The sequence below is a fragment of the Pleurodeles waltl genome, chromosome 11, assembly GCF_031143425.1.
Source record: "Pleurodeles waltl isolate 20211129_DDA chromosome 11, aPleWal1.hap1.20221129, whole genome shotgun sequence".
Lineage (NCBI taxonomy): Eukaryota > Metazoa > Chordata > Amphibia > Caudata > Salamandridae > Pleurodeles > Pleurodeles waltl.
This window is the reverse complement of record NC_090450.1, coordinates 355,730,302-355,757,934: the sequence shown is the minus strand read 5'-3', so window position 1 is coordinate 355,757,934 and position 27,633 is coordinate 355,730,302. Positions and strand designations below refer to the sequence as shown.

Sequence of the window (27,633 nt, the reverse complement as noted above, 5' to 3'; positions counted from 1 at the left end):
AGAATTTTGTCTACTTTTCAGAAATGTTTAGGTTTCTGGGATCCAGCATTGGTTTCATGACCATTCCTGTCACTGACTGGAAGGAGGCTGAAAGCACCAAAAATTGCACAAATGGGGTATGCCCCAGTAAAATGCCAAAATTGTGTTGAAAAATTGGGTTTTCGGATTCAAGTCTGCCTGTTCCTGAAAGCTGGGAAGCTGCTGAGTTTAGCACCGCAAACCCTTTGTTGATGCCATTTTCAGGGGAAAAACCACAAGCCTTCTTCTGCAGCCACTTTTTCCAATTTTTTTGAAAAAAACAAAATTTTCCCTGTATTTTGGCCAATTTCTTGGCCTCTTTCAGGGGAACCCACAAAATCTGGGTACCTCCAGAATCCCTAGGATGTTGGAAAAAAAGGACGCAAATTTGGCTTGGTTAGCTTATGTGGACAAAAAGTTATGCAGGCCTAAGCGCGAACTGCCCCAAATAGGCAAAAAAAGGCCTGGCACAGGAGGGGGAAAAGGCCTGGCAGCGAAGTGGTTAAGGATTTATTTTGTCTCCCACTCCTGGTAGAGTAACTACAGGAGTGTTGTCTGAATTAAGGGTGTAGGTTTATGTAGGAGGAAAGCCTTTTTGTGTTGTTTGGCTGTGTGTATGGTTGTAAAAATATCTGTGTCAATCTACATCGGATAGCTGTTAAAGCTGCTACCCTGACAGTCTGAATTGTAGCTTTTGGCTGCTAAGTTAGCGGCACAGTTCCCTTTAGTATGAAAGTCATTGTGCTGATGAAACTTATCTTGCCAGAGCTTTTTATTCTTATAGGGTTTCCCATTGAATCCTTGAAACCATTCAAGAGCCAATCATTCAAGTCAAAATTGTACCCTTGCACACAGAAGTATGCATTCCCCAAATGGGATGTTGTCTACAGGGACAACTTCCCTTTCCCACTTTAGTGCTATTCAAAGTCAGGTGTCTGTAACTGTTTATTAGTTTGCATCCACAACTGTGGCCTAAAAGCCTTCATACATTCCACTGCAACCAGCAAATAAACTGACAGCCCTTTCACACTCTCTCCTATTTGCAATTTAAAATGAGCTACAAAAGTTATCTGCAGGAATAATGTCCTTCTCACACTTAGTAAATATATTTTGTAGATTGTCCTACAGCTTTTTGAAATCCAAAGCCTGTAATTTAGTGAAATTCAGGGTTTGTGACACAAAAAAACGCTGGTACATTAAGTAATTTGTTCTGAAAATGCTTCTTCACCTCTGACATCGTGGAAATCTCCTTTGCCAGGGTGGGACAAACAGCGATAGCAGGATGAAAGAAATAAATAGCTTTCCGGAAATTAAGGCCCAGATTTACTAAAAAGTCACATAATGCAAATAAGCAAGGGAACATGCGTTGCTTTGTCTGACAGGGAGAGAGCAGAAATGTGGCATATTTATAAAGATAGGACCCATTTCTGCCATTTCCCTGTGCTGGTGCACACTGTGCTTCATAGAGCCAAAGCCAGCAATCTTGTATCCTGATTATGACGAAAGGTTGCCTGCGCTAATTAGATTGATTGTTTTTGTGAAGAACAGAATAGGCTCCTTCACAAAAACAATCTGCAAAAGCATTTTCCTCTTTCTATGTCAATCTGTAAAAGCATACTCCTCTTTGATGTGTGCTGCAGAATCCAGCACACATGGTAAGAGAAAGTAACGAGGAGAAATAAAGATGTTTCGCCTCGTTACACCTGGGTCTTAGAAGTATACCATTTTGACACAATCCCAGGTTTACTGACCTTAATACATCTGGGATTCAATTCCATGGGTGGATGCATGGAACACCCATACTGTCCATGGAATGCCTCCTTAACACAGAATAATGTAAGGCACTGATATGTGTTGCCTTGCGTTACTTTGCAGTTATTACACTGTGCAGAGCCACACATGATAGCTTTGCGTCGCTTAATAAATCCCAGTTAAGGGTTTGCATTGCCTTGTGTCATCTTGCGTGATGCAAGTACAACGCAAGCCTATAGTAAATCTGGGCCTCAAATTTTCCAGTCCTTGCTCTTCCTTATTCACAATGCAAAACTACAGCAAATGCCTTGTATCGAACCCTAAGGAATCAAGTCAGCATTTGAAGACAGAGATTATAATTTGGAACTGGGGAAAAGCATGCTGAGGGATTGTGAGCGTTGCAGGCCTCACGGTTCTTATAAGTAACAAAAGGTTTTTGAGAAAAGTAATGCAGTCCATGACTTTAGAACAGGGTTCCCAACCAGGTTGTGAATGAGACACAAGGACTGAAGGAACTTAAATCCCCGGCAGGAAATATGTATGAGCCCATTATTACTCTTTTGTCACATGCGAAGCATATTACTGCTGTAATCCCATATTATGTTCTTTACCTGAACTTTGTTTCATCAATTCAAATTAATGCTTGGCCTTTTCTATTTACCAGGAAGAAGATTTTCAGGAGAAAGACAAAGCCCCCCTCTCTTTATGTGGACATGGGATGGTTATCAAATTACTGGGGCTGTGATGGAAAGTCAAGAATGTGAGACCTTTTGTTTTTAATCAAATGTTTCTGTTATTCGCCAGAGAGCACCTCTACGTCTAACCCTCAGTGCATTTCCATCTAGAAGCAACTGACCTGTTATGTTTGTCTCAATATCATTGGGACTCATACCTTGTAGATCTCTTTAGCCCCAAAAAGTAGTGCACAAAAATATACCCTTTTCGAAGAAAAACAGAACTGTCAGATGTCTCACACTCCTTCTTGAGTGAGCTATGCTTGTTAGACAAGCATTGTTAGGAGTTAGACATACCTGTCAGAGAGCACCTGTCTCTTTGGACGTCTGATAGCTCACATCCATTAACAATACTGGACTGATGCTCTTTAGACATAGACATAGACTTTAGACATATATTGTGGATTGCAACATATTAGTAGGGTCTTCTGTGTAGTGTTATTGTGAGTAGGAGGACATATTCTGCGTTTTTCCTCCTGGTTCCCTCAGTGTTAATATGGAGATCTCTTATCTGCAGGTTTTTATGTAATAGGGCTCAGCCTTAGTAGGTACAATTATGGTTTCAAACATGCCTTTATTATTTTTTAGTAACTTGTATAAATTGTCTGATCACAAACTGCACTTTGTAGCAAGTTTTCTAGTACTCCAGTAGTCCTGTAACTCATACTATGAGGGCTATCCACAAACTGCACTTTTGTAGTAAATCACACTTTTGAGCAAGTTTACTGCTTTTATGTATTCACAAACTGCGCGTTTGTAGTAACTTACACTCTTGTACTAACTTACACATTTTGGCGGTCATTCTGACCGCGGCGGTCGGCGGTCGGCGGTCGGCGGTCGGCGCCCGCCAAGCAGTTCCCGCCGAAAGACCGCACCGCGGTCAAAAGACCGCGGCGGCCATTCCGGCTTTCCCGCGCGGCCGGCGGCCGACCGCCAGAAGACCGCCGCCCGGCCCAGCGGGACAGCCCCTTCAACAATGTAGCCGGCTCGGAATGGAGCCGGCGCAGTTGAAGGGGTGCGACGGGTGCAGTGGCACCCGTCGCGATTTTCACTGTCTGCTAAGCAGACAGTGAAAATCTTTGTGGGGCCCTGTTAGGGGGCCCCTGCACTGCCCATGCCAGTGGCATGGGCAGTGCAGGGGCCCCCAGGGGCCCCACGGCACCCGTTCCCACCATCCTGGTTCCGGCGGTGGACACCGCCAGAAACAGGCTGGCGGGAAGGCGGTCGGAATCCCCATGGCGGTGCTGCAAGCAGCGCCGCCATGGCGGGTTCCCTGGGCCAGCGGGAAACCGGTGGGAAACCGCCGGCTTCCCTTTTCCGACCGCAGCTTTACCGCCGCGGTCAGAATCGCCCAGGAAGCACCGCCAGCCTGTTGGCGGTGCTACCGCCGCACTCCGCCATGGCGGTCATGGACCGCCAAGGTCAGAATGACCCCCAAAGTAGTAAATTCCCACCTCTAATATTTTCTATGGGAGGGTGCTGCAGTAGCAGTGGCTGGTCACATGTAGTGCTAGCCTTACTACAAAACAGTAAGTTATTCCAAAGTTTAAGTTTCTACAAAAGTGCTGTGTGTGTATACCAAGCAGTAGTAACCTTGCTCAAAAGTGTAAACTTACTCAAAATTGTAAGTTACCTTTGTGGATCAGGTTCATGTGTGTCTTCCTCTCTCAGACGGAATACATATATTGCCTGATTCAAAAAGATAACTTACACTTTTGAGTAATTTTACACTTTTGAAATTCCACTGCTACTTGACTGCATCTTATATACGGCGTATTGGGGCTTGCCTACATTCTTGCTGTTGTCTTTGTTTTAAGGTACATTATATGGGGGTAGCTGAATTGTACTGATTTCAGGAGTGTGTTTTTAGATACTTTGGGTTCAAGCCATAACACAAGGGCCCAATCCCCAACTGTGAATTCTCTCCATGATTTCTCTCCCTTTACTATCGCCATGTGTCCTTGAAATCTGTCAATGGTTGCCTCAAGCCGTTTAGTAATCCCCTACAGAGAACTGCCACATTTTTATTTCTGCGTTTGTAATGTGAACAAGTCTGATATCAGCTGGGGGAAAATCCTTATCTATTTCCCTATATCTTGGGGCGTGGCCAAGGGTCCGGAGATGGCGCACGCCTAAATCCCTCGCTCCGGAGGGGCCGACATAAAATTCGAGAAGAAGCGTGCCATCTCCGGGCCGATTCGGACCCGAGCGGGAGTGCTGGGCTGGGAGCTGGCCCAGGAAGCTGCTGGGCCCTTGCCCAGGCTCCGAAGAGTGTTTCTGGTGGATTTGGGCCAGCCGGCCGGAGAGGGAGCTGGCGGCCTGCCTCCACGATCGGAGCCGCGGCCTCGAGTTGCGTGCCGGGCCGCCGCGAGGACGGGCGGCCTGTAAGCGGCTGGGGCCCTGGCCGGGCCTCCCCGCTGCCTCGGAGGTGCTGGGGCGGCCGGCGGGGGCCCGGGTGCCTGCCTGGAAGAGCGGAGGAGCAGCGCTGCTGCCAGATGCGGGTGCGGCCCCTGTGTGCATTGGCGCCGGCCCGTGAATACGATGCCTGGCCCGGGCGGGGCACAGAGACGCCAGGGAGGCGGCGCGGCCGCGAGGTAGGGCCGGACCGGCTGCTGTGACTGCGGGGGTGGGTCTGGAGCCCCCGAGTGCAGAGTGAGCAGTGGGAGGCCCGGCTGGCGGAGGACCCCGGTGGGCCCCTGGGTGCCCCTGCAGACCCATTGAAGGCTCGCAATACGGGTGGAAGAGCACCCCGGCTTGGGGCAGGAGCAGATCAGCGAGCAGGCTGGACTGTGGGGGCGAAGTGGGGCTGGGCCCCCCCTGGCGGCACTTACCCAGCGAAAAAGTGAAAGGCTCTGCAAAGACGTTGAGTGAGGAGGCGGCACTGCAAAGGAAACAGAGGGCAGATTACCTGACGGGCGGAGCCCGCCGACCGCCCCAAGTATCCTAGGGCGCCAACAGCCCCTAAGTGAGCAGCGCTGTGAATGGAGCGCCTGGAAATGCTGGAGCTCGAGGGGTGAGTGAGCGTGCCTGGTCGTGACGCTGGCGCTGCAGGGGGAACAGTGAAGAAGTGCTTAAGATACCACGAGGAAGGGAGTCCGAACCAAGACCACAATGCACTAAAGGGCCCTGGGCACCCAGTTTGCGGCGGAACGGTCAGGGCCACCGGAGCTGAAAAGAGTGGCAGTTTGCCACGAACTGAAAGCGCAGAGCCCCCAGCTCTACAACCGGAGACTAGAGGCGGCCCGTGGGGTGACTGGAGCCTACTTGGGGCCAACTGGGGGCTACCGAGCGGCCTACTAAGACCAGGGTGCGGTGGCAAGGACGGAGAAGAACTCACAATAGCGTTCAGCCCACTGCCTGGGCCCCTGGGGTGCGACACCCAATCCATCTGATGTCCCCCAAGAGCCGTCGCAGGAACAGAACAGTGGACCCCGCAGAGCCGCCGGAGCACAAAGAAGCGGACACACAGGACCAAGCGCAAGTTAAAGTACAAGACACCTTGGATAAAATACTTTTTATGCCATGAGGAACTGGGAATCCGCTACATTATAGATTTGATAGATATTGCCCCACTTCTGCTATGGATAAAAGTATGGTCAAATCCGGCGGCTACTTTAACACACGATTGCGTAAATGATTGTATTTCACTAACAAACTGTAACAAAATCCCATGGCTAAATTTTGTTCACAATGGCTTCCGAAACTTGGATTTGGAGTATATGTATTTTAAACCAGAGCTCCTGCCAGCTAATGCGCAATAAATTGTTAAACTTTGACATAAAGAGCATGTTATGAATCTTAGATACCAGGTGGCAGAGAAATTGAGCTCTTTTAATTCATATATTCAAATCCTATCATCAGACTTGCTAGAACCTTATTTTGTTTGGTTCCCGACCCCTTCTTTATATTTTTTACTCGTACTTTTTAGTTTTAATCTGATTCATTTTAGAGTGGCGTTCCCGATAAAATGTGTGTGGGAAAAAACACTACCGCCATGCCCTTGTGATAACTTTTCGAAACAAAGTACTTGCCACTTTATTTTATTTTGTAAACTTTACTCAGTTCCCAGGAAATCCTTTTTATTACCCATTTTGCGTAACTTGCACACTTCTTCATACAAAGAAGGATTGGCTGGCATTCAAAGCCTTTCATCCAAACAAATGTGTATTTCTATTCTTAGTTTTATTAAATTCGCTATCACCATTAGAAATCGATATGAATTGGTAATGTGACTATTTATTAAGAGAAATTAGGCATTGTCTTATTACTGTATTGTCTTACCATTATATACGCTTTTATAAGTATTTATTATCTTATACTGTTTTAGTAAGCTTGGGCGGTAAGCTTAGACTTAATAGATTTGCTTCTTATGAATGCTATAAGTACTGTATTTTATGATGACTTTTATGTATGTATGTATACTTTTATGGCAAAACGCCGAATAAAGTTATTTTGATTGGCTGACTGATAAAATACTAGGGGCGATAGAAGACACAAAGTCAACATTACAACGAGATATCAACCAAGTCGCGGTTGAGGTGGGTCTACTGAGAGCGGACCACCATAAACTGGTAGACAGAGTCAAAGAAACGGAATCCACGTTGGTGGACATCGTACCGAAGCAGAAAGACCTGGCGGCTGAAGTGACTTCCCTTGCTGACAGAGTGGTACGACTTGAAAAGAGAGCTGAGGACGCGGAAGGGAGGAACAGGAGGAACAACGTATGCGTGGTGGGCCTCCCTGAGGGGGCTGAGGGGACGAACATTATAGAATTTCTGGAGAAGTGGTTCAGCACGACAGTTGCACTTGGGTCCCTGACTCCCTTCTACACGCTGGAGCGCGCGCATCGGGTGCCATCGAGGCCTCTTGCCCCTGGTAGACCTCCCCGTGCTGTGATCGCCAAACTATTACACTATAGAGGTAGAGACATCCTCCTGCAGAAGGCCAGAGAGTCTGGCCTGTTTAAAATAGCAAACGGGGAGGTGACACTATTTCCAGACTTTACAATGGAGGTTCAGAACAAACGCGCCTCATTTCTGGCAGTCAAGAGGGCCTTAAGAGAGGAAGGGATCCAGTACTCGCTGCTCTATCCAGCCAGATTAAGAGTGATGCTGGAAGGGAAGACTACGTTCCTCCAATCCCCAGAGGAGGCATGGGAATGGCTGGAGTCACATGGACCCCAAGCGGGGTGACCAGCACGAGGGGGCCTGGCTGAGAGCGGGCCTCGCCGGGCCCCGGGGGGACGGAGACCCAGGGATCGCCCACGGCTAGCACCAACACAAACGCAGAAAGAAAGGGGCAGGAAAGAGGCCCTGGAGGCGGCGGCCCGCATTGGTGGAGAGGGGTCCCCCCAGGGGGGCTCCGAGGAAGAGTCGGGCGACACATTGGTGTCCTCTGCCGAAGAGTCGGGGTGCTCGGCTCGCGCCCCGAAGGTGACCCCGCAAACGGCCAACGAACTGGGCTAATCCAAAATTGCAAAGGGCCCTGGAGATATGGCACAACGTGAGAACAAGAGGCCCCTCCGGAGCTGGCCAACCCCCTGATCAGAACCTCGCCTGCCTAACCAGGCTGGCGAGTACTGCTGACATACGTTTGAACAAGTTGCACTGTTGCACAGGTTACTGGGCAACCTACAGTTTGGGAGGTGCCCTGGGGTTTGGGAGTTGGGGAACACAGTTACAAGTTAAAATGGCAAAGTGGGTGGTGAAGTCCGACTATAGCAAAAGTCTGAATATGCGAAGGGACGAATCCGAGGCCCGGGAGAGCCGGGGACACTTTTACCAGACTGACATACAGAGATGGCAGACTACAATCTCTGAACATGGAACGTTAGGAGGATGGGCACACCCGCTAAGAGACATAGAATTCTCTCCTACCTAAAGAGAAGGGGAGTACAGGTGGCAATGCTGCAGGAGACCCATCTAGCATCGGGGGAGGGAGAAAAACTGAGGCGTAGATGGAGGGGACAGGTATTCGCCACAGAGTACTCGGCTTTCGCAAGGGGGGTACTGATTTGGATCAGAGCAAGGGTCCCTCTAACGGTAGACGCTTCCAACATAGACCGGGAGGGCAGATTTGTGATACTGGAGGGGAGGCTACATGGTACCACGATAGTCCTGAGTTGCATTTACGCCCCTAATCAGGACCAGATCTCCTTCATGACAGGTTTATTGAGTCACCTTACCCGCCAATGCACTGGAGAATCATTAATTGGGGGGGGTCTTCAACGCAGTACTAGACATAAACGCGGACAGGTGAACCCCGCCACTGCAGAGGGCAGTGGCAAATAAAACAGCCAAAGACTTGGGAGCTGATGGATGTCTGGCGAGAGCAACACCCGGGTGTTAAGAACTACTCGGATTACTCAGGTCTCCACCGAGTGCACACCAGAATTGATAGAGTGGTTTGCACAGCGGGTCTTATGAGTAACATGACACGCTCTGAATACCTGGCCCGCACCTTATCTGACCATAATCCCCTGTTGCTGACGCTGAGGGCATCGAAGGATAGACCCCCCATACCGTTGTGGAGATTAACCCCCGCAGCACTTGAGGATCAGGCATACAGGGAGGCCCTGCGCTGCCACCTGGCAGAATATATTGAGATAAACGGCGGGTCCACCCCTTCTAGGGCCACGGAATGGGAAACACTCAAGGTGGTGACGAGGGGCTTCTGTCTGGGGCAGTCGGTGGGGGTGAAGCGTACACTTGAAAGGGAATTGGCTACCCTGGAGAAGGACATGCATGAGGGGGAATCGAGACAGGGCCTTATAGCTCAGGAGAATGAGAAATAAAACCGGGTCCGCAGAGAGCACTCCTGGATTGAGGAGCAGATCAGGTGCCACAGCAGGCAAAAATATCTGGCATCCCTACAATCGGAGGAGGGCATATCAGGGAGACTATTGACGTGGCTGGTGCGCCCAGGCGGGTACAGCGAGCCCATTACGAGTGTACTAGATGGGGGGGGACTCCGCAGACTCAGTCCAGGTCCCATAAATGATGCATTTAAGGAATATTATACACAGCTATATGGGAGACCTAGCGACCTGGGAATGGAGCCCTTTGATAATTTTTTACAGCAAATCCCATTGCCAACACTGAACCCTGAAGAGAGAGATAGCCTGGGGGGACCAGTGACAGCGGAGGAGATAAGCGAGGCCATAGCGCAACTAGCCCCCGGGAAGACCCCTGGTACAGACAGTCTCCCCATGGATTTTTATAAAAAATATAATTCTCTACTGGCCCCCCAACTTTTGGAAATGTACACGGAGGCGTTACACAGTGGGGAGTTACCACGTACATTACGTGAGGCCTTGGTGGTGACACTCCCCAAGACAAACACCAGAGAAGCATCGGTAGTGGACGTTCATCCTTTGTCAATGCTAAACAGCGACTTTAAGATCCTTAGTAAGATCATGGCTGGCTGGCTGCTCCCTCTCATGACCACACTTGTGCATGCGGACCAGAACGGCTTTGTTCCTGGTCGTAACACCTCCCTGAATTTGAGGCGGATCTTCGCTGTTCTGCATATGCCTAACGAGTTGAAGCCGCCAACAGGGGTCTTGCTCACCGTAGACTTCGAGAAGGCCTTCGATTCGATCAGATGGGACTTCCTAAGGGCCGTGATGCTGAAAATGGGACTTGGGGAGGGCTGGGTAAAATGGGTGGACCTATTGTATTCATTCCCGCTAGCAAGAGTGAAGACGGGCATAACAATATCTAGTGCATACCCAGTATTTCGGGGAACCAGACAGGGATGCCCCCTGTCCCCATTATTATTTGCCCTGGCAATCGAACCACTGGCGTCTCGACTGCGGCGGGAAGGTGTAAGTAGGGGAATTGAATGGGGACCAACCGAACATATTGTCTCTCTGTACACCGACAATATACTTGTTTACTTGAGGGATGGGAGCAGTGGTCTTCCGTGGGTCCTGAAAATCCTGGAAGACTTTGGAGCGTTGTCTGGGCTTTGCCTTAACCGGGGAAAGACATTCGTATTTCCCATACGACCAGATGGGGCACGCCCTGGAGAATGCCCAATGAACATGAACTGGGCCCAGCGGACCTTCAAATATCTGGGCATTCAAATGTTCCACAAACTAAGTGATCTCCAGGATGGTAATCTTGACAAAGCACTTCGATCCCTGTGGTCCTCGGTTGGGTTCTGCCGCTCACTAAAGTTAACAATAATGGGCAGAGTAGCGCTGTCTAAAATGATTATGCTTCCTCGCCTACTCTACTACTTCACTAATTTACCACTACTGGTCCCCTCGGCGTGGTTTCATGAGTTGAACGCTTTTCTTAGGGAGTTAATATGGGATGATGGACGTAGGCGCACAGCACTGAAGACCACCTGTAGGCCGACTCATATGGGTGGACTGGGTGCCCCTGACTTTGAGGCATATTATTTAGCATCTCAACTACAATGGGTAGCTGGTTGGCTAGTGGGCAGGGGACATCTCGATTTGTGTACTGCCCACGGTGAGATAGACACAGCTCGGATTGTAGCACGAATGTAGGAAGATTCCCCCCTTAGGGGACAACATAATGAGCAGTGTTGCAATGAAATGTTGGAAACGGTGCACGGGAAGGGTTGGAGTGGACCCACCATACTCCCCGTCCTTGCCGTTATCGGCCCTCGCACTGGACCCGGGAGGGAAAAGGCAGGGGGGCCTGGGACTGGGACCGAGGACAAGAGCAGGAGTAGTGACAGTGGGGGGCTGTTCAACGAGGGAGTGCTAAAGAGCTTCACTGACCTATCGGGGGGAGTTCCTCAGGGACAGTTTTTACTCCACAGGAAATTAGTGCATACCTTGAAGGACCATTGGGATACGATCAATGCGGAGCCCACTGTCCATGGGGTGTTACATCTCCTGATGACCTCAGGAGAGGAACCCCATCTGGTTGCTAAACTATATCGAGCCCAGATTGAGGCAGCATTAGACCCCCTACACTCACTGAGAGAAAGATGGACGAGAACGATTGGGCGGGACATGTCTGAAGCAGAATGGAACAGAGCACTAGCTAGTCCCCGGACGATCTCATGCAACACGAGATTAAGATACATCCAATACAACTACCTACACAGGACGAACCTCACTCCCCACAGACTGTTCCGTATATATGGGGGGACCCCTAGGACATGCCCCAGATGTAGTGATGAGGAAGCCGACTTTGATCACATGGTGTGGGGATGCCCGGTACTCCAGGCTGGTTGGGGGGCGATGATGGCGGTCTTGTCAGAATTATTTGAGGCGGAACTACAGTCAATGCCTGCTGTGTGCTTACTGGGCCTCAAGGCTGGTGCCCTGCGGGGGAAAATGAGGGGACGATTCCTGGACCTGACTCTGGCTCTTTATAAAAGGCTGATCACAAGGGGCTGGAAGGCCTCCAGCCACCCCTCGCTGGTTGAATGGAAAGGTGATATTGCGAGATGGATCAGGGCTGAACTGCAGGTCTTAAAGGCGGAGGAGGCCAGGGGAGTTTGCCAGACCCCCGTTGCCTCGGAATGGGAGGACTTAGTGACAAACTGGGACGACCTGATGAAGAGACAGATAGCTCCCAAAGTGGTAGGATGAGTTGTCCAATGTGTCTGACAGACCTGGCTCTGGGGGAGGGTCTCTGGAACTAGAACTGGGGCATTGACGGACACACCAATAGACCGCACCCAATGACAAGGGGTAGAATTGGACTGGACACAAATGGCAACATAACTACTGGAAAGAGTGCAAACAGCAACCAAAATCACTTTAAGGACCCTAAACAATGAGATGGAGTTCAGTACCATGATTTAATCCATCAGCTGCTGGCAGCCCCGAGGGTTGGACTGCACCACACTGCTATCATCAGGTTTTCTGCATTTCCTATGGTCTCAACTACAGTAAGTGCTGTGGCTTCCGATCACCAGTGTTCTCTTGGCTTTCTCTAGACACATGGAAGGCTATGGATCAGGAACTGGTGGACTGCACCAAAGTTCTGCGTGTGATGTAACCAAAGCTGACAGTAATTACTTGACCTTCTAATCCACTATTGCCTTTGTAGAGACTAAACTGGTGTGTAGGGTATAGATAGGCAAAGATTCAGAAGCTTTAAAAAGGCTACGTCAAACACCATGGACGATGTGTTCCCTTTCGGAATGTTCATTATCAAACACGAAACAGAATAATTCTACGAGTACTTATCACCATGAACAGAAGAGGTTGAAAATATCTTCAAGGTATGCAAAAGTCCTTGACGATGCTATCTGCAGATGAATGCAGAAAGCAAATAATATACAGAAGCATTCTGTTGCAGGGAAGTTGTTTATAGAATAGCAACTGCTGCCAGAGATAAACGAATCCGTGATGTGTGAGAATGCAGATGAAAGACTGTTAATTGCAATGGAAAAACAGCATTCTCAACATGTCAGATATGTGCTGTACATTACAAAGAGTAAAATGATAGTTATTTGCAATCATATTTCTCCATTAGGGAAATACCCACTGAAATTGTTAACACTGACTAGACCTGTCTATGTTAACACGGGGGTGGGGGTTCAGTGGGCAAATTTAATGTCTTTTTTCTTTAAAACATTTTAATTATAACTTAAAGCAAGAGACAAAAACTATTTTGCAAAGCTTTTTAAAAGGGAAAGTGAGGGAAAAGAACTGAAAAAAAAAAAAATCTATACCCCTATATCTTTTCAACTGTTTTTTGTACGTTAAAAATTGACCCTCTGCCACCTTAGACTTCTCCAACAGCTCTCAGAACGGTTTGAGAATGACCCTCTCAAAGAAGTTTCCTAGGTGCTACACCTCAGCTGCAATCCATATTACCATAGCATGCTTCCAATCTATTTTTTGCATGCCTGGGAGTCCCTGGATCCAAAGCACAGGTGAATATGCCGATGTTGCCGGTATTTGTCCTAGCTAAAATTGGCCATCCTTATCAACTTCAGACTTTTTCCTAATAAATGTTCTCCCCCATGTTAAGTAGATGGTTTCCATCGAGCGTCCACTGCAGTTGTGTCGTCATATAATGCAGTTTTAAATCCAAAACTCTAAATCCTCCCTTGTCGCTAGGGAGGTGTAGTTTATGGTATGCCACCCTGTAGCAACCATCCTGCCATATTGGCTCAATAATGACTGCATCCGTATCTTTGTAAAAGGATCAGAGCAGAGTCACTGGGATATTTCAAAAATAGGATATTAAGTGTGGAAGTATTACCATTTCCATGAGGGGGATCCTACCCTGGATTGAGAGGGGTAGGGATTTCCAGCTGTTTATACACCATTAAAATGCTCTAATAACAATCCTCATATTTCCCTCTATTAGATCCGGCTGATAAAACCTTACTCTGCAGCACTGAGGTATATGAAATTATCATCAGCGTACAGCAAGATCATGAGATTTACATCCTTTAGGGCTAGATGTATCAAGTTTTTTTGCATTCGCAAACGGTGCGAATGCCCGTTTGTGAATGCAAAAAGCAAGTTCAGAATGTATGAAAGACATTCTGAACGCAATTTTAAGGAATCACTAAAATAGCAATGCCTTAAAATTGCGACCCTGTTTAGAGAGTCGTAAATTGCGACTCTCTAAATAAGAAATCGCAAATAAGGATTCCTTATTTGTGATTTCTTAGCACATGTATGAAGTCTTTCCTAAATGCGATTTGGGCATTTAGGAATCGCTATTTACCACCAGGTTGAACCTGGTGGTAACCATGTGCAAAATGTAAAAATGCATTTTAAATGCTTTTTTAAAATGTATATGTAAAGCATACATGCCCTTTTGGCATGTGTGCACCTTACATGTCCCAAAAAATAATTTTGGGGTGCAGCAGAGGGGGCCTTAAGCCCCCAGCACCCTGGGGTTTTGCATTTCCAAAATTGCGATTTCTGGTTAAGAAATCGCAATTTTGGAAATGCAAAAAATTTGCAGATATGAGCCAACAGGGCCATAGGTGCGAATGGGGCCGGTATCGCAATTTGCGATTCGGTAATAGCATTTGCGATTTTTAAGAAATCACTATTACCGATTCGCAAATGTGATACATGGCATTTTGCGAGTCGGAAATAGCGATTTCTTAAAAATCGCTATTTCCGAATCACAAAAGGCCTCCATGATACATCTGGCCCTTAGTCGTACACCTAAGCTCTTACTCTTTCTTCCCGTAATAACCCTCAAAGGTTCTATTGTGTGAGTCATGTAGGCAGTTCCTGTTTTGTACCACTTGGATCTGACATTGATATAGATTTCTAAACACGACTCCATTTTAAAATGAATTTAGTTTTGGTCTGACTTTAGTTATTCTCCTTTGTCAGCTTTAAATGAGATATTTACATGTTTACGTGGCACAAAGGTGCATTCAGCTTGAGCAATGTTTCCTTGTTAATTTATCAAAAGAATAAGAGACTTGAGTCTGGCCAAGATGTCCTCAATATCTATAGCTCAGGGTTGTCTGCTACACACTATGTGCACAGAGGTGACGGATGCAAAGAATACTGTTTCTGGCTGGATTTTTCCACTGCATTTCTGCCTCACTTGTCATTCACAACCTATTAGATTATGCAGTGGTCAGTTTATTGTAGAAACACTAAGATCAGATTAGAGAGGTCTTCACACCAGAGTTGTCTACAAAGAAGGCAGATTCAGACTTCTAGTTGGTGTGGAACCAAAATTGGACACCCATGCAGAAGCCAAATCAGCTGATCTATGCTGACAGAGTTCTCCCTCCTCCCATCCTACTCATTTGCTGAAAGTCTTATAACACAAAGACCCACAGTGTTGAAGCTATGCAAGGTGGCAGTCCGTGTTCTCCACAACAGCCAAATTTAGTTTACTCTATGCTCTCAGTGTAGTGGCATAAATAGAGTATAGAGGTTGGGAAACATGGTGGAAATGTTTACTGTGTTCACTCTCATAGTAACCCTAATAATAGCAATCTGCTTCACGTGTTTTGTGGTGACAGCCCACATACTAACTTGCAGAATACTATAATAAATGTTTATAAACATACATCGTGTCATTATTAGTATATATGCTTGAGTGTGACATTCCAAGTACGAAAAGTTGATTTCCTGAATACCACTGTGTCCCTAAGAGAGGGACTGTTTTGTTTACCAAAAGGCATTTCTTCCCCGTGAAACAGGAAAGAGCGTAGAATTGCAGTAAACCAGTTCTGCTTTTCTCATACATAGTACACTGAACTGAGTCCTTGTGTCATAGAGATAGGGGATCTAACCCTCTAGACTTAGGGTATACCCCTAAGATACATAACAACACCGCTTCTAGATCAATCCACCTGTTCGCTCTCTGGTTGTAGGAGGCACATATAGCAGAGATATCCACTTCCTTTAGCGTCTCTCCGCTCAGCAAACATGTATTTCCAGCTGATGCCACTGATGTCCTTTTCTAGGTCTTTCACTACAATTACTGATTCCAGGCATGTAATACAGGCCACTTCCAAGACTTGAAACAATTGTATGATTAATGATAATTCTGTATAATGCATGTGTAGAGTTATCATTACACCCATGTTTTTTATTACATTCAGTCATTACCAATTCATATGTATTGTATACTATGTTTGACTTTGGATCTCCAAAAATCTATCTATCTAAATAATTTATAAAAGAATGCATAGTACAAATCAACCAAAAATCAGGTGTCAGAGGGCAACTTTTTAATAACACCATTTAATTTGTCTTAACTAAAGCCTAATCTTACACCAACTTCTCCCTTATCGCACTCTCCTCCTCCAGTGATACGATAAGGAGAAATATTTAGTTTACTTGTGCTGAGTCTCAGACATAAAAACCACCACCTCTGTGTTTTCATCAAACTTTTACTCTAAAAACAAACAAACAAACCAATGGGTATCATCCGGTACCACACAAAAAATGTGGCCCAGCCATGTAAGTTCACAGGGGGACTGCTATTACAACCCAAGTTTTTATGTTCACTACTTGTAACAGTACCCATTCAGAATCTCAACACTCACTAAATGGTCTAGCGCATCAGAGATAATGTTTAACGCTCACACAGCTGCAGGAACAGAAAAAGTACTCATGCGGAGGGTCACAACTTATACCTATTCCTAAACTGGGCACACATGCTATTATATTGATCTGCCAGTGTTGTAACATCACTACCATTACCACTGGTTTCACCTGTTGCCATCAGCTTCATTTCACTCCAGAGTTGTGAGTTCAACAATAAATCTTTTTTAGTCAGAAGTAATCCTCTACCCTGCAACAACCTATCAATATCTAAAAGATTCATAGTCCAGCCAGCTAGTCAGTATTAGATGGATAACTATTTGCTGAATCAAATCAGATCTCTCGCCGGGGCTTTCAAATAGTCCCTATGGAGCTGTCATGCTCCATATTGACTCCAGGCATTGTATCTTTTATGTGAACGTATTTGATACTGAAATTAAGTCTCCTATTGAACACAATCAAAAGTTCCTGGTCAACATTTTACGTAAACGCTATAATCTTAATTAAATATTACCAAGTTAATATTCAGTAATTCACTCAATACACAGTATCACAAATACCAACAAGCACCAAAGCAGTTGTTTCAGGGGTCCCTCATTAATGGTATCACATAAATAAGAAAGACTATCGTTCTCTAAATATTCCATTTTAGCCCTTGCTGATAAGAAACTATCAGTGCTAAAAAAAAACATTGGTCCTCAATAGAAGTGACAACTCTCACAACCATGTAACAGAGGAGGAATTCCCTTTATTCTTGCCTCTGAGTGCTCCCACCCATTTATGCTCAATCAATAATCTAATCCTACTCCTCCTTACTATTCAATCCTAACTCTTAAGAGTTGAATTTGGACAAGGAATTGTTCTCTTGTTCTTCTTTTAGCGTTAACATGATCTCCTCTATGTTTAATTTCTGTTCTCTCTAATTAAAACAACCTGGCGTCACAATGTGCATGATTATGTTTTACAGAATGATTCAGCAAGTTGACCCCTACTTTTTTTGTTCCAATGGCTGACATTCAGAACATTCACTATAACACGTAACTCAAGTCCAGTTCCTTCTACGTATACTTTGTTATAGGGACACATATTTAAATTGACAATATTTTTGCTTCTGCATTTGGTCATATGATTAGAGAGATACTCTACTGAGATCACCGAACAACTCATACAACATGAGCAAATATGCATCCCCACATCTATGGTTGCGTATTACTCTCCTTGCCTGGTGGATGCTAGGCTGAATGGTGCCTTTCTCAACTCTGCAGGTATGTAATAACCTGCTCCTCAAATGTGTATTCCTTCTAAAGGTAAATAGGGTGATCTTCGCTATTCAAGATGTTCCAATTACAGTTTATTAAAATGTTCATTTTATTACTTATACTAGAAAGGTTACTGACAAAAACTATCCTGTTGTTTTCCTTTTTAGTCTTATTTTGAGTGAACATACTGTCCTTGTGATAATATTTTGCTCTCTTGAAGTAAAGATAATCTCTGAAGGTAACCTTTGTAGTGATCCTAGTTCGTTTTTAATGGGATAACAGGAGTTAGCTTAGCCTCTGGCTTGCAGACTCGTGCCCCCGTCACCTAGTGACTTTTAACCAACTTAGGTTGCTCTGTCTTAGCCCATTTAATTATTTATTTCTTCTAAGATGGCTGCCTTGTTTATAGATAGGCCACTTGTTATGGGTAACATTATCAGTGTCACCGCGTCAAGGCGTCAAGATCAAACACCAAAGACAAACCAACAGTAGGTGTTCACTCTTAGGGATTTTCCCTCTCTATACTTTCGAGGGATTGTTTATATTAATTGCCGTCCCAAGCATGCCTGTTATCTATTCTTTAGGAACAGACCTACGTCAGGGGTCCTTATAGATCTGTATAAATACATCACACTTTAGACAGATAATCAGAGGGATTCCGACCAGAGGGCATTGCCACCATCGCTGATACCGATGCTGTAGTCGTCTTGACGCTGACCCAGTCTTCATGTCCCTGCGGAGTCTGAGATAGAGACCTCATTCCAAGGTACTGAGGGTTGGGGGCTCCTCTCATGGACATGGCATTGGCAGATTAGGTTTAACAAACCCAGGTCTCCTTTAGGTAGGAGTTTAGGCCTTTTCACATTAGGGTATTAGGGCATATTACATCTCATATATTTTTCCCACATATTGCAAGATGGTGGGGGGTCTCTATAATAATGACTCTTGTCTTCACAATTCTGTTTCTTTCATTATTCATTATCCTAATCAATGCAGCCCATGCAACTTATCGCAAATTGCAGTTATGTTAAATACAAAATATTGTAACTTTACTGCATCTGTGTCATTGCCTGTGTTTTTATGAGACATGATATATCTGTGAGAAAAGGGTAATCTCCGTTTAACCACGACGCTCCCTGAGATATCTTATTTTCGAGTCCATGAGTAACGGCTGCCAGAAATCACCTTTTACTATTGTGTTTCTGGTGAGCTGCTGCTAGTGAGCCGGTAAGGTTGGGACAACAGTTGCGACTTGTTGTAGGAAAGACGTAGTCACCTACAAACAAAAGTACTCTCATCCTTAAACCAGCAGTCTTGCTCAGAGCAAGAGTCCAAACTACGACACCTTGTTCACGTATAGTCTTCAAACCTTCTGAATTTTCGTCTTAATCATTATTGGTGGTACAATTTCTCCTTGTTGTTAAAAATTGTCCAAATGGAATGTTTTCGCTTTGGCTCTTCAGATGACACTATTGTAGTGTGAAAACATACTTTTGTCAGTAGGTTTCTTGAATAGTATAATTCAAATCTACATGCCCCATGTTAGACCGGGCATCCTTGGCATGGTCTCCTCTGTCTTTTTTGCCTCTGCTTGCTATGTTTTGACTCTGTGCTGGACTCTGTTTTTGCTATTCAAGGCACTTTACCACTGCTGACCAGTGCTAAAGTGCAAGTGCTCCTGTGTTCATTGTATGTGTAATTGGCTTATTCCAGATTAGAATATTTGATTTACTAGTAAATCCCTAGTAAAGTGCACTAGAGGTGCCCATGGCCTGTAAATCAAATGCTACTAGTGGGCCTACAGCACTGGTTGTGCCACCCACATGAGTAGCCTTGTAAACATGGCTCAGACCTGCCACTGCAGTATCTGTGTGTGCAGTTTTAAACTACCAATTCGACCTGGCAAGTGTACCCACTTGCCAGGCCTAAACCTTCCCTTTTTCTACATGTAAAGCACCCTTAAGGTAGGCCCTACATAGCTCCACGGGCAGGGCACAGTGTATGTTAAAGGTGGGACATGTACTGATGTGTTTTACATGTTCAAACAGTGAAAGACTGCTAAACTCAGCTTTCACTGTTGCAGGGCCTAGCTCTCTCATAGGTTAACACAGGGGCTGCCTTTAAATATCATTAAAGTGCAGATTCCCTTTCAGAGCAGAAAGAAATATGGAGTTTGAGGTATCTGAGCTCACAATTTTAAAAACCTCTTTTAGTGAAGGTGGTTTTTAAATTGTCTGTTTGAAAATGCCACTTTTAGAAAGTGGGCATTTTGTTGCTTAAACCATTCTGTGACTCTGTGCCTGTTTGTGGATTCCCTGTGAGGGTCAGGCTGACAGTTGGGCTGGTGTGAATTCCCTGTAGACAGTGAGACAAAGGGAACTGGGTCGTAGCCGGCATATCCTGATGGGCCATCTGTGCTAGAGTGGAGGGAGCAGTGGTCACTTACACCTGACTGGGCTGTGTCTGCCCTCTTACAATGCAGTCTCCAACCCCCTGGTGTAATCTGGGAGCCTGGCCTGGACAAGGCAGTATCTTGTGAATAACAGGGACTTTCCTTCAAAGTTTGCCTACTTCCAAGGCAGAAATTGGCATATGTATTGGACCCAAAACCCCTGAATACCAGATTTCCTCAAGGATTCAAGAGGAACCTCTGCCAAGGAGAAGAGCTGAAGAGAAGTGCTGCCTGTGACTGTGATTTGTTGGGCTACCGTGCAGTTGCTGCTTCTGCGTGTGAAAGCGGACAAAGACTGGACTTTGTTGTGGATTCCGGCTTGAGAAGAATCTCCAAGGGCTTGAGTCGAGCTTGCCTCCTGTTGTTGAAGTCTCAGGGCCATCAACGACTTCCTCTGCCAGCACACGGACTCTATGGTGAGACTCCTGCCCTGCCAAGTGTTGCCCCATCCAGTCCCTGGACCCTTGAAAGGTGAAGCTAGTGGAAAAAGACTGAAATCCACGCAAAGACAGCCGGGTGGGGACATTTTTGATGCACCATCTGCAATGCAGCTGATAAATGACGCTACGCCACCTCGCAGCTGAAATTGACGCTCCGCCTGAATCGAGGCTGGGACATCGACGCATCCCAGCTGGAGAAATTATGTGCAAAACACGCCAGCGGCTGCTGATAACAACACAAACCCCACACAGCACGGTTTCCTGACACCATGCGACCGGATTTCAACGCAACATCACAGGGTGCAAAAAATCGATGCAAAGCCTGCCAGACCGAGGTGCCCGTCCGGAAACCGATGCATCGCAGTCTTGCAGTGGAGGAAAAATAACACATCGCCAACCCGACAAGGAAATGACGCATGCCCTCACTTGTGAGTAAGGAATCCACACATCGCTGACTTTTCCGACGCATGCTTGCAGCTTTATTTTTGACGCTAACCAGGTACTTTTGTGTAACAACAGCATTCTCACTGTTTTCTAAGGATTAAGGGGGTCATTCAGACCCCAGCGGGCGGCGGGAGCCGCTCGCCTGGCGGGAACCGCCGAATGACCGCACCGCGTTCAAAAGACCGCGGCGGCCATTCTGTGTTTCCCGCTGGGCTGGCGGGCGACTGCCAGAAGGCCGCCCGCCAGCCCAGCGGGAAACCCCTTCCCACGAGGACGCCGGCTCCGAATGGAGCCGGCGTAGTGGGAAGGGTGCGACGGGTGCAGTTGCACCCGTCGCGAATTTCAGTGTCTGCAATGCAGACACTGAAATTCTATGTGGGGCCCGCTTACGGGGGCCCCTGCAGTGCCCATGCCATTGGCATGGGCACTGCAGGGGCCCCCAGGGGCCCCACGACACCCCTCACCGCTATCCTGTTCGCCGACCGCCAGGAACAGGATGGCGGTGAGGGGGTCGGAATCCCCCATGGCGGCGCAGCAAGCTGCGCCGCCATGGGGGATTCCTCAGGGCATCGGAAAACCGGTGGGACACCGCCGGTTTTCCTGTTCTGACCGCGGCCAACCCGCCGCGGTCAGAATGCCCTGCGGGGCACCGCCAGCCTGTTGGCGGTGCTCCCGCCAACCACGGCCCCGGCGGTCCTTGACCGCCGGGGTCGGAATCAGGCCCTAAGACTCTTATTCTTTTTTAAATTCATTTCTTGACTTGTGTATGTTGGATTTTTGTCCTTTTGGTCTTGTTTGATTTACATAAATACTGTCTATTATTCTAAACTGGTGTGGTGTCCATTTTGTAGTGTTTTCACTTTATTACTGCGTGGTTGGTACAAATACTTTCGACATTGCTTCTGGGATTAAGCCTTTCTGCTCCTGCGAAGCTATCAAGGGGGTGAGCGGGGGTTAGCCAGGTGTGTTTCTCCTTTACTCTGACTAAAGTGAGGGTCCCTGTTTGGACAGAGTGCAAACTGATTTTCAACCGGAGATCCCATTTCTAACGCCTGGAAACAACTTTTATGTTTGTATCCAAAAATTCACATGCTTTATTGCTTTTGGATGAAGTGAGTTTAAAATTGATGTTTCACAAATTCAATTAAGTTATACATTCATAAAGTTTCTGGTCTATTACAAATACAAAATACATCATCAATACAACATGACCAATGTTTTATATTTTCAAAATATGGAGCTTCCTATTTGAGATAGTTTTTTTCAAATTTGCCAACATAAAAACATGCCAGCCTAGGAGTGCGAGTGGCTCCACTGCTGTGGCCTTTTAGTTGGAGACGAAGATCACCTTTGAATTAAAATATATTGTTTTTGAGGATCCTGTTCACACCTTTTACTATAAAGTCCACATCCAGAACCTGTATCTCTGACTCTCTCAGAATTTTGCTAACCACCATAGTTGTATCGTCCTCAACATCAAGCATTAAAGGTATTCATTATCCTTAACAAACCTTTATACTTTAATTTTCGAAATCATATGCACAGCGTCCTCCACGTATGAGTACTGTTGATAAATCAAAGGTTTAAGGAAATGATCTATATTAGTGGTTCCCAACCTTTAGAATTCTGTGCACCACCACTTTATCATTACTGGAACCCGGGGACCCCCACTGAATCATTATTGGAATCCAGGGACCCCCACTGAGTCATTACTGGAAGCCAAGCACCCAGGCCTAAACATTGTCTATGATTTCAAAACAATACACATAGAATGCAGAAAAAAAACATTAATCAAACACATACATAAATGAGAACACATTTTTATTTAATTTGCAAACAAATAAAATAAAACAATTAAAGTTCTAACTTTATTAGCAAGGTTTGAGCTTTTCTAAATTCAATGGAAGCCACACATAGCCCATACTGTATTCTGTCTGATGCACCTGCACTGCTCCAACACATCAATCTGAGGATACTAATTTAATTTTTTGGCTTCAATTTCAAATTGCTTGCCATTTACAGTACGTTCTCAAATGTTCAATAGTACCTTTAACCTCTTCATTTATATATAGTTTATGAATCTGTTAATATTGGTTAATTTTCTAAGCAGTCACAGACCTTCTTACAAGGCTTTGTGGACCCCCAGGGATTCCCAGATCACAGGTTGGGAACCACTGATTTATATACTTATTAAGAGGATCTGTCAGACAATTCAGGCACAATTCAATCGATCTCAAGGGAAAATCATCTATGTTTTTACGTATGTTGGGACAACCCCATGTGATAAGCATGTTACACACCAAATTTCTAAGGGAAGCTTGCCTCATCTTCCCCCACTTTATTGTCTCGCTTCTCTTCCTCCACTGTCATGAATTTCAGCAATATACTTCCACTGTCTGGGAAAGTAACCTTATGTACATCTTGTGCACCTGAGCAGACAAGTGGCTTCCAAAATGGTACCTGCAGACCAATGCCATTCTGTGTGTAACACCCTTATCACATGCAATATGCATTTATCCAGGTGCCTGTGATCTCAGTGCTAGGAACTGGGTTCACCTGTAGTCACAGCACTTTACATAAGTACGCCTCCTCTCTTGTGAGATAGATAAAAAGATCTGGTCATGCTACGATTTGTAAAAACACGGTATGCTGCCACCACATGAAGGAACCTGTGACAGGAACAATAGTTCTCTGCCCCTATGGAGAGTATACCTGGTGTGCAACTCTAGATACAAGACAGGTCCAGCATCGGACATTTGTGAAAGACAGGCCTAGGCCTTCCACACATGTATTAAAAATAAAGCACAAAAGGTTGAGAAGCCTAAAGTCCAACTAAGGTTTAATGCCAAATACCAAGCAGCACAGCAAAATGAGTTTAGAATATTCAGACAATTGTTATTTCAAATGACCGGCGCTCTCACTAGAAAAGGTCAGCTGGGGCATGAAAGTTAAAATACATAGGACTGTAGACCAATGTGTGTGTAAGTAGAGTTTTTCTCAATACAAGTCAACTGAGCTTAACCACATGACAGAAACTTGTTACTTTCAGCAAAAACTTATTTAATGAGCAAGTGGAAGGATTTTCTCCTGAGGAAGCACAGAACGGAAGTCTGAAAGGCAAAATTCCATTCTATAAAATTTTAATAGTGAACCATTTCATCACTTCACTTTTTATCTCCTCGCTATCACTTTACTCATCGTCCTTGTAAAAGCATGTGTAAAAGTATTGGCAATACCTTTATTTTCTGCAAGAGCTTTGGATGATGCACAGTACTAGTCTAATAGGTATACATTTAAAAACCACAATTAGAACAATTTCAATATTTATTTCACATATTTTCATGCCCCAAGGGCCAAAAACCTATTCCAGCAACATCCAGATGCCACTGGGACGTATATCAGGGGCACTTTGTAGCTAACGTAACTTTTTTACACTCTCATTATGATATCTTTCTACTCAAGAATGCTAAGGCAGATGCTGAGAAACATGGCGGGTGATCTGTATTAGATCTCCGCCAACCGTGCAGGCCATTCATCCAGTACTGCTGCCCCCGGGGTATTTCAGCCGGGTCAAGCCTGCAGACCATCCAGATCTGCACACAAACCACACAAGGAGCCTGCTTCATTTGACCAGCGATCGGCCGGCAGGCACAGTTATTCCGTGCATCGGCGGCTGGCTAGGAACCAGTGGCGTAGCGTGGATTGTCAGCACCTGGGGCAAGGCAAGTAATTTGCGCCCCCTAACCCGGGGCAAGGCAAGTAATTTGCGCCCCCTAACCCGTGGATTTAGTCTCTTCCAAGATGTTGCGCCCGGTGCGGCCGGCCCCCCCCTGTACCCCCCATGCTACGCCACTGCTAGGAACACAACTGTGCTGCACTGAGGGGGAGGAGTGCTTTAGGTCTCTCAGGCCTAAAGTCAGGAGTCAAGTCCCTTGGCTGATCGCGACCTCAGTGGCTGGGACTGATTTCCTTTGTGGCCTGCGATCGGGTCTTGGCGCAAACGAGGGAGGAGGACGAGACCGCACAACGGCAAGTGGGAGAGGGCTGCAACATATGACGGAACCCCATGGCCTGCAAGCAATGCAAGGCACTGGGGCCAAGGGACCCAGTTGAACACTGGCCTGCTGCTGCTAAGAAGTGGTAGACTAGTAAAGACTTGGAGCCTCATTTACAAGGACTTTGCACCACCACTGTGTAATTTTTTGGGGACGCAACAGTGGCGTAAACAGTGCTTTACAGTGTTCCCCATTTACAAACTGACGCATTGCGCCCAATGCATCAGTTTGTCAAGCCTTGTGTCACATTATATCTGTGCCAGGTATAATGTATGCAAGGTGGGCGTTCCTCGGGAAAAGCCATGCAGAACTGATGCAGTGAAATTTACAACATTTCACGGCGTCGTTCTGCAACTTCACTGCATCAGAATTGTAATGCGTGCTCAGAGCAGGCATTAAACTGGCAGAGGGCTTTTCTGTGTGGGAGCCTTCCTCGCATTGCTACAGTAGCATAATTTTTTGGATGCTAGTCCAGCAATGCGTGAGTTTAGCGCCACAGATGCATCAGAGTTTCTGATACATATGCGAAAACATGAGCCATGGAGCTCTGTATTGTACATATAGTGCATCCATGGAGTTGTTAGGGTGTCGTATTAAATCCTCAACCACGGCTGCTCAGCGGAAGATTGATCAATATGCTAAGCACAGCACTCCAGCGGGTGAGGTGAGAGCGATGTGGTGAGGCACCCGCAACAGAGGACACCATCCAGATGTCGACCATACTGCAGGCTATTCAAGATCTTAAGGTCACCATGGAGGGCAAGATGGGGAACTCAAGGTGGATCTGGCATTGATCCGCCAGGAACTCTGCAATACCACACATAGAGTCACCAAAGTGCAAAGCCGCCTCTCCGGACACAGTCAAATTGCATGAAGACGGCTTGGTGATGCTACAACGGCTGGTGAGTCAACTAGAAGCCAGAGCTGAGGACCCAGAAGGGAGGTCCAGCTCATAGGGCCCTGATGGCTAGGTCGCCAGTGGCAGCCCCACTAAGGCCGTTCATGGTGAGAGTGTTGAACTATGCCCACACGGACACCAACCTCAGAGCGGCACGACAAACAGAGCCTTTGTTGTTTCAATCCACTCCTGTGATGGTTTTCCCAGACTATACGTTGAACGTTCCACAGCAGCACCACTCCTTCCTGAAGGCCAAAACTAAACTAACAGCCATGGGCCTCACATACATGCTTCTATTCCCTGTCCACCTAAAGGTTCTATTTTAAGGCAAATCATAATTTTTTTATATACTAGAGGCGGTATGGAATTGGATTGAAGAGCGACCACCTCGACTGTCTCTCCAACCCTCGGCGCAAGGGGACGCGAAAGGTGGAGTGCAGAGGGAATGGCACACAGCTCTGCACCAAAGTCCGAGGTAGAGGGGGAGGTGTGCACAGTCACTGGAGAGAAAAAAAAGTCATGCCACTTCGCTGGCTGGTCCAGGATCCCGAAAAGATGCTATAGACCCAGAGCAGGGGCCGCTGCCAACCACATGGCAAGAAGACTGAGTACTGTGTGTGTTGTCTCCTCATGTTTTCATCTGCACAGTGGTGGGGGGTGTGAGCAACTGGCTTATGGTAACCATGTTCTCCGCTGTGTTGGGGTTGAGTTTTGTTGGAGAGGGAGGGTCAGGTGTAGGGGTGATACACATCACAGGTTAGCCCGGTTGGCTAGGTTCCTAAACGCATCATGAAAGGTACTTCTAGTTTGCAAAGTATAGGGTGGGTGTTGGGAAAGGGGGACGGGTGGACTGTTGGGGGACTTGTTTTTTCCCTTTTGTTTAAGTGATTAAGTACAGAATAGACATACTGCATATCTACAAGGGTGGCAGATACATTGCTTAGGCATGCTTCCTCGCTGGGGAGTAATGGCTCAGCTTCCACCAGACTGGCCACCCTTAAGTGCTGTCATGGAATGTAAATGGATTATTGGATAAGATTAAGAGGGGGCGGTAAGCAAGACAGCTATGAAAACAGAGGCAGACATTGTCCTTCTCCAGGAAAACCACCTGCTGGGCAATAACTGTCACATCTTGGTTCCTATGTCTATCACTCAGGCTTTCATAGAGACTCTAGGGGCACGTCTATTCTTATCAGGGAATGCACTCCAATGGTGGTCTCTAAGGTGTGGCAGAACAGCTTGGGCCTTTGTGTGGCAATTACCAGAGCTCTTCAGGTTCTACCCATCTCCATAATATGCGTTTATGCTCCGACCCTGCTCACAAAGGACTTTTTGCCTACACTGGGAGATTTGGTAAGAGAACTACCAGAGACCTCATGAATTTTGGGTGGGAATCTTAATGGGGTGCATGACGTAGGCATGGATCACTCCATGGTTGGGACAGGGGGTGGAGGGCCCACCACCCTAACAACTTTTGATACATAATTTGAATATGGTTGATTGTGGAGGGTGTATCACCCGACAGAACGGGGCTATACTTTCTATTCCGATGTTCATCGAAGCTTCTCTAGGTTGGATTACTTTTTCATGCCTGCCAGGG

The 27,633-nt window shown here is 46.4% G+C and overlaps 1 protein-coding gene across 1 annotated transcript in view; it reads left to right on the top strand.

The window, feature by feature from the left end:
* Positions 1 to 27,633, top strand: part of AGXT (alanine--glyoxylate aminotransferase) — an 879,854-nt gene that overhangs the window by 573,515 nt on the left and 278,706 nt on the right. The window contains exon 7 of the mRNA XM_069213665.1: positions 2,435 to 2,530. Within this exon, the coding sequence (XP_069069766.1) occupies positions 2,435 to 2,530 (96 nt within the window). The remainder of the gene's footprint in view (positions 1 to 2,434; positions 2,531 to 27,633) is intronic.